This window comes from Cyprinodon variegatus, unplaced genomic scaffold, assembly GCF_000732505.1.
Source record: "Cyprinodon variegatus isolate N-32 unplaced genomic scaffold, C_variegatus-1.0 Scaffold522, whole genome shotgun sequence".
Lineage (NCBI taxonomy): Eukaryota > Metazoa > Chordata > Actinopteri > Cyprinodontiformes > Cyprinodontidae > Cyprinodon > Cyprinodon variegatus.
Window position 1 is genome coordinate 555,713 of NW_015150975.1, and position 7,304 is coordinate 563,016.

Consider the following 7,304-nt stretch of genomic DNA (forward strand, 5'->3'; position numbering starts at 1 on the left):
ACTGCTCTGGAGGCTTTTCTCAGAGTTAAAGATGTTTTTGCTCTTCTCCTGACTGGTTTCGGCAAGAGTTTGATCTATCAATTGGCTCCTCTTCGTCGTCGCTCTGTTACGTCATATGCTTCGTTGGCCCGTCTATCACCAACATAGGCCAATCAGCTAACCAGTATTTTCGCCCCTTCCCAAAATTACTTCAACCGAAGGTTTCCAGATGGATATGCGGAGCAAATCCATCTGGCGGAGTCAGGTTACTAAGATGGCCCCGTGATTCAGAAATAATTCCCCACTCTGGTTGATTTTCCTTAGATTTGAGACTCACTTTTTTGTGGGACAAGTTTATTTAACTTTTGGAAAGTTTAATGTTGTAAATAAAGACTAAATGTCTGCAGTGAGTCTGAGTCTGCATGTATCTTGCTTCCTAAACAAGCATGTAGAAAAAAATATCTGAGCTATATAGAGCTTTATGCATTTATATTTTAAGTCCATATATTGGTGTTATGAAGCAGAATAGAGTTTATAAACTTAGCAGGTTTATAACATTACTACAGTTTACCTGTTTGGAGAAGGAATCCTCCAGATGAGTGTAGTCTGTAGTGCGGTCAGGATCAGGGGAATGAGGAGGCCCTATGGCCACACTGTGGGTGAAGTTGGTCTGTGTCTGTGCCTGTTGTTGGGGCTGTCTCTCATCGAAGGAGTACTGCAGTCTCATGTTGGACAAGATGATGCGCCGTGTCATGCGACTCTCTGATGCAGAGCTTCGGAGGCGCTCAAAGTTCTTATTCATGCGATACTGTCTAAAGGCTGTCTGAATGGTTTTGGCTGCCCTGCGACTTACAAAAGAGCCCCCATACTTTCTCTCTAACATCTCCACCTGCCAAGGGAGAGAATAATAATGTGTTGTTAGAGCTGTGCTCTTGTTATGACAGGAATCCTGTTTACACACAATTTAGTGCTCTATACAACAGCCCTTCTGCAAAACTCTCAGTGTATTCTCATTATCAGTTCGTATGAAATCGTACGAAAAGTTATGCACAGTATTTCATATGTTTTTGACGTTTTTTTTTTTATTTCGTCGTATTTTTACGTCTTGCCTCGAGACAAGATATCAGTGCGCGTGCGCATGCACCATTCAATAACATACAATTTAACATACAATTAACCCTAACCCTAACCCTAACCGTAACATACAAAACAGCAAGTAACCTAGTGAGAGACATCATGAAGTAATTATTGCACTGTCGAAAGCTCGTCCGTCCCAGTTTTACATCTGTCCGCTGATCTGCTTTTTTGGCTGGCTGCGCATGCACACTGATATGTTTTTTCGAGGAAAAACGTCAAAAACCCACGAAATACTGTGCATAACTTTTCGTACGATTTCATACGAACTGATAATGAGAATATGTTGAAACTCTATACATCATTTACTTTACATATTGTTACAAAACAACCTCAAACTGATACATTTTTGTTAAAGATTACACGTAAGCAAATATGTAAAGATCTTTAAACAGAAGTAAAACATGTTGATGTGAATGTATATTGTATCTTTGCTTCTGGCTCCTTGAACCCCAGTCGGCCTCGGCAAAACCAGCTGGTTCTGCTGGAGGTTTCTTCTTGTTAAAAGGGAGTTTTTCCTCTCTACTGTCGCTACAATCATGCTTAGTGTGAGGGATTGTTTTTGAGTCAATGAGTCGATGCAATCAACTGGCTTTCCTTAGATAGAAAACTTTGAATCAATTTGACTGTATGATCTGGTGAACTGTAAAGTGCATTGATCTGGCGTGTTGTGAACTGTCGCTATATAAATAAGCCAAAATAAACTGATTTGAATTATGTTTAGTCCTTTTGAGGTAACATCTTGTAGCGTAATTACAGCTGAATCTGTAAGGCTAGATAGAAGCTAATTTTTTCTACCCATTCTGTTTTGGTAAAATACCTCAAGCTCAGTTAAGTTTGAATTTTTTAACAAATTAATATGATTCGATCTATATATCCAACTGTAGCTTAAGCCATTTATTTAAAGTGAAACTGTACCTCAATTTTCTGCCTTTTATTGCTTCAAAATCGATTTTCTTTAAATGTTGCACTTCATCTAGCAGAAAAACAGCCTGACATCTCTAACCAGCAATGTTGGAAAATAATCCCCACAGCATGATGATGCCAATACCATGTTTTACAGTGGGGATTGTTTGCATTTTAGATGAACATAGTATAACCTTTCCATCACGCATAATGATTTGCATGTTACCCAAAAACTCTTGAGCTGTTTTCCATTTTTGCCTCATAGCAAACTGTTAACAGGATTTCACATTAATTTGTCTTTGTTTATGTCACTAATCAGCAAAGAGCAGGAATTTAAAGTCCATAAATACTTATTAAAAGATACATGTTTTTGAGCTATGAATTTTGTAATCTTCTTTAGAGTTACTGATGGCTTTACTGATTAATGTTGGGTTAGTTTAATGTTGTGTTATATACTAATGAGGGATTGATGTCTGAATAGTGTTGCACAGGATTTTCTTTCAGTATCAAAATAAAGAAGGCATTCCCCACTTTTAAAATTGAAGAACCTTTAAGAACTTTGTAATGCAATACTTTGTGGAAATAAGTGAAGCTATGAAGGTTGTTAACAGTAATGGGAACCTTTTAATCACACAACAAATATCATTACCTTCTTATCCTGCAGATCCGTTGAGAGCTCATAGCTATCAGAGAGGGCTTTGCATCTCTTGTTTTCCTCCTCCTCTTGCTTGCGGAGGGCAAGGCTCGCCGGCTGGTGGCGGGTTCGCAGCGCCCAGGCCAAGCTGGCTGAGCTGGAGGTGACCACGCTGGCGGGGCCCCTTGAAGCAGAGGGAGCACCACTGATGCTGTCACTGTAGCGCTCTGAGCCGTGAAGATAAGGCGACTGGCTGAAGGAGCTGTCTTTGTGTGTCACTGTTTCCGGACAGCGGGACTCCCCTTCTAAACTGAAGATGAAAAAGAGAAGCAGAAGTTAGAAGACTGAGTGACTAACAGCTTGAGAAAATAGCTCCAACATCCATCCCACAGAGACTGACCAAGATGTCAGAGGTTTCCATCAGTACAGGCAAAATAGTAATAAGGAATGTCTAAAAACTGGACTTACTTGTACATTTTAGAGCGCCGTGAACCTAGCCACCTCTTTCTGTAATTCATTGTGAACTTATATCAGGGTTTATTTCATGCAATGTCAGCTCTTGACAACATTCCCTGTTTATGCAGTGATTTTGTAGTTCAACCAACACAGAGGATCCTGTCATCCATCCACTTCTGTTGAAGATTCCAGGGTTTAGTTAATGTTCTGCCAAGTCAGCATATCTTTCCTCAGTGCATTGCTGTCCTTCCTAGACAAGCCCAAGAGCAGTAAAACCTTCGGGTAAGTCAGCTGCTACATAAACAAGTTGCTGCTGCGCCACACACCACTAACTCTATCCAAACAGGAAAAACCAGCTTGTAATGTCAGCAACAGCTGCAAAACCAGCAACACCAGCTTGCTTGGGAATGTGGCAAAAGGTATTCATTAAAATTCTCTTCCAGGTTTTGATTTTCCAGAAATGATCACAAAGTAAAATTAAATGTCTCTTTGCAGTCAAAGATTTTAATGATGGTGACACTTATCAGCAAACGAGAAAGTCCCAAAAGTCCTTCAGTCCTGCTACTTTCTGATCAGAACAGTCCCTCCAAGTCAGCTCGGTGTATTAGTGTGTGTTTGGGGAAACAGCTACAGTCACATGTTCCTTCCTGTGCTGGCTACGCCCCCTTCTGTCAGCAATGAACTGTCCCACAGTGAGTGCACCAAGGGTCAGGGATGTGTGTGGGCATTACATTCACCCCCAGTAAAAAAATTATACTGTTAATAATAGGAAAGCTTTCCTTAAAATGCGTTAAATTGATTAGTTTGGATTCCAGCACGAAGAAATGCTGTCTGTCCAGCTCTATCCCTCCCTCATTTGTCACTTTTCCGCTAGACTGTAAAAACTTCCTGAATAGGGTTTGATTTTATGGAGGAAAAAAAAAAAAAAAACAATCACCAGGAAACAAAGAACAATTTTAAATTTGTTAAAATCAACATGTTACAATAGATTATGTGGCGTTTAAAACGTCCCAGCTGCTGCTTTATATCAAGACCTGGAATTTTTAGAGTGGGCAGACGGGAAAGCTTTTTACAATGCGACGTCCTTTAGCAGGACATCCTGTGCCTTTAAGCAACTCATGACTTAGCTCAATGATTGTTGGGTCTAATAACAGAGTGAAGGCAGAGCAGCCATGGTGTTGCATAACAAGCTTTGTAATAAAACACTCTTCCAACCTCTAAAATGAGGTAAAGGTTATTTTAGCAAATCTAAATATTTTTCCTTGTTTTTCTCAGAGCAAATTGAGCTGCTGTGTAGAACTTCATCTCCTCATGTGGAGTTTATTCTGTGCAGCATCATTTTCCAATCCTCCTCCTCCTCTGCTCCTTAAATAGAGAAACAGAGAAGAGGGAGGGGGTTGCTTGGTGACGGTTGCTGTTGGACTTTTGTGGGTGGCTCGGCAGTTGTTAGGATAAAAAAACGTTGTTGCCATGGCAGTGTATTGACTGTTAACATCATTAAGGTGGGTGTTGAAGATGCTGCACATGTTGTGAATGGCAGTCCAAAGAATATTCAGCTGCTTTTGTGAAGTTAAAATAAAAATTTTGGAAATGATTTAGATGAATATAAAGTCACCTGCGATAAACTAGAAAAGAAGTCTTGTTGCCATCTTTTTTTGCTCTTGATCACGGAAGTGTTTCTTTACAATGCAGGTAGGCGCTGGAAAAAGTCACTCCTCCTGTAATTCGTCACACATCAGGAAGAGATGACATTTCTATTAACTGAGTCATATAAGTCATATGTATGAATTTATCTCAGCAAGCTTTGCAGAGTCTCAGGGAGGTTATGAAAAATGTATTGTAAAGTTAGGATTTATGCAAGTGGATACATCACACTTATCTAACACCTTAAAATTGTGAAAATGGTCAGCTGTGCTTCCAGAGGAAGCTTTGAGTTTTTAAGCCTGCTTTTTAAAATCATCTTTTACACATGAAGCTGTTCAAAGAGAATCCTTTACATCACAGAAACAGATAAGAAAAAAGAGCAAGAGAACCGTCTCTTATGCTTTATTATTTTTACTTTTAATGCTCCTTCTTTTTTTTACATTGGCCCCTTGATTTTACGTTATTACATCATGTTCTACTCACCCATATGAGTTTTGTGTCATTTGGAGCCGTTATGAAGATATTCCGTTAGGTTATATCCAAGTAACGTCTTCCTATGGGCAGCGAGTTGAAGGCACAAACTAAACTGTTCATAATTTATTCTTTATAGTACGCCAGCATTCATAACATGTAGGCCAATCACTGTCCCCCAGACATCCACGGTTATATTTTTTTATATTTATATATTTTTTTAAACAAAGCGGCGCGTGTATGACGTCATACTTTCTTGCTTCATGCTTCATTCAGTAGAAGTCTTCACTGAAGGAAGCAACCACACCTCAAAATTGTGCATATGCTTGCAAGGAAGCTAAATAAAGCTTTGCTTTTTCAGGGAAATGTATTTGTCATGCTGTTAAGGAGATGACCCAGGAAAGTATTTAGCTATTAGGAGGAAATAGAAGAAGGAAAAAGAAAAACAGCAACTTACTGGGTTTATATTGTTTCACAGCAGAGGTTGCAAAACTCATCAAAAATAACCAGTCATGGCCTTTCTTTAAAGAAGTGCATTGACACAGCATAAACTGTGCAGCACTTACAGTCACCTGCATCCTCTGATACTACATATCAGATGATGAGAATGTGATTCTGGGTAGAAACTTATTTAGAAACTACTGAACGACTAAATCTACACGGAAGGAGTTTTCGTAGACGATGGAGAAAACAACCAAACAGAAACCTTTTGGAAGCAACACCCTGCAGCTGCTCTAATGTGGGTTCTGAGTATAACACAGATTCTGGAGAGGTTTTATAGTGAGTTGTCATCTAGTAGGCATCCTGCTTAGAACCACCAGCTGACTCTCATGGATGCAGAGGAGCAGCAGCTTTACTTCTTGCTCTTTCCCCTTTCTTAACGCCTCATATGAGCCGTCCTCAGCAGCAATTTAATTATAGCAGCTTTAATCCAAGTCATTGCTCTTTAGATTATGATATTTAATGGCCTTAATTACAGAGACTCTCTCTTTGTTCACCAAGTCAGACTGGAGCAGTGAGTATTTGCAGCTTCACCCTGCCATTGCTCATTTACAAGATCCTTCTATTATATGTATACACTGGAAAAAAATCGAAATCTGGATAAGTCATTTTTTCTTAAAATAAGTGCATTTGTTCTTGAATTGAGGAGGTAAAAGACATTTTGCCAATGGAACAAGACAATTTACATTTCAAATAAGAAAACACAATTGCATTGTCTTATCTAATTATCTTATTTTAAGGGTAAAAATACTCATTCCATTGGCAAATGACCTCATTACCCACTCAAATTAAGGGTAAATACACTTAATTTAATAAATTTTTACTTATTTCTAGATCGTTTTTCCAGTGTAAATTCATACTACTCCACCTATTGCTCAGACTAACCCATGAGGTGGAAACAGAAACTCAATGAGAATAATGATTTTATAGAGCAGACTCCTATTCTGGTGTTTCACAGCTTGCTTTAAACTACCATCATCTAAATGCACAAACTGAACCTTATAATGGGTTTTCCAGATTAAAAGGTCTTCTCTCCACTACCATCCATTGTAATCCCATCCTCTAACACAACAAACAGGAACAGAGACAAGTGGCGGCCCTCGCTGAGTCCATCCTGCATTGTGAACAATCTCATCTCTGTGCCAAGAATACGTCCTCAGCCATTGTTTTAGGTGTATAAGGACCGGATACCCCTTAAAAGCAGACTGGGTTCCCCACACTCCTGCAGCAACCTCCCACAAAATATGAGCCATCTGAAGCCAAAAGACACCTGACAGTCTTTGTACTGAATTGTGCTATACAAATAAATTTAAAATAAATAAATTTGCCTTTGACAGGAAGTGGGTAGAGTAACCAAAAATTGTACAGAAGGAAGAATAGCACTACTTTAACATTTCGTTACTCAATTAAAAGTAAAAAAGTATTCAGTAAAAGGGTTACTTAAGTACTGAGAAATTGTTGGATAATACTAATCTGATTTAATATTAATGTATGTTGTTGGCAAACAGACTTTATGTTCAAGTTCTGGCATTTTAAAAACTCAAATGCCTAAAGAATACAAATAAATGTTTTTAATATA

General features: G+C 38.8%; 1 protein-coding gene across 1 annotated transcript in view; it reads right to left on the reverse strand.

Annotated features, from left to right (window-relative positions):
* The window catches only part of LOC107095076 (IQ motif and SEC7 domain-containing protein 2-like), a 67,745-nt gene that overhangs the window by 12,178 nt on the left and 48,263 nt on the right, over nt 1–7,304 (reverse strand). The window contains exons 2-3 of the mRNA XM_015391049.1: nt 2,669–2,963; nt 551–868 (exon numbers count right to left, since the gene is read on the reverse strand). Of these exons, the coding sequence (XP_015246535.1) occupies nt 551–868; nt 2,669–2,963 (613 nt within the window). The remainder of the gene's footprint in view (nt 1–550; nt 869–2,668; nt 2,964–7,304) is intronic.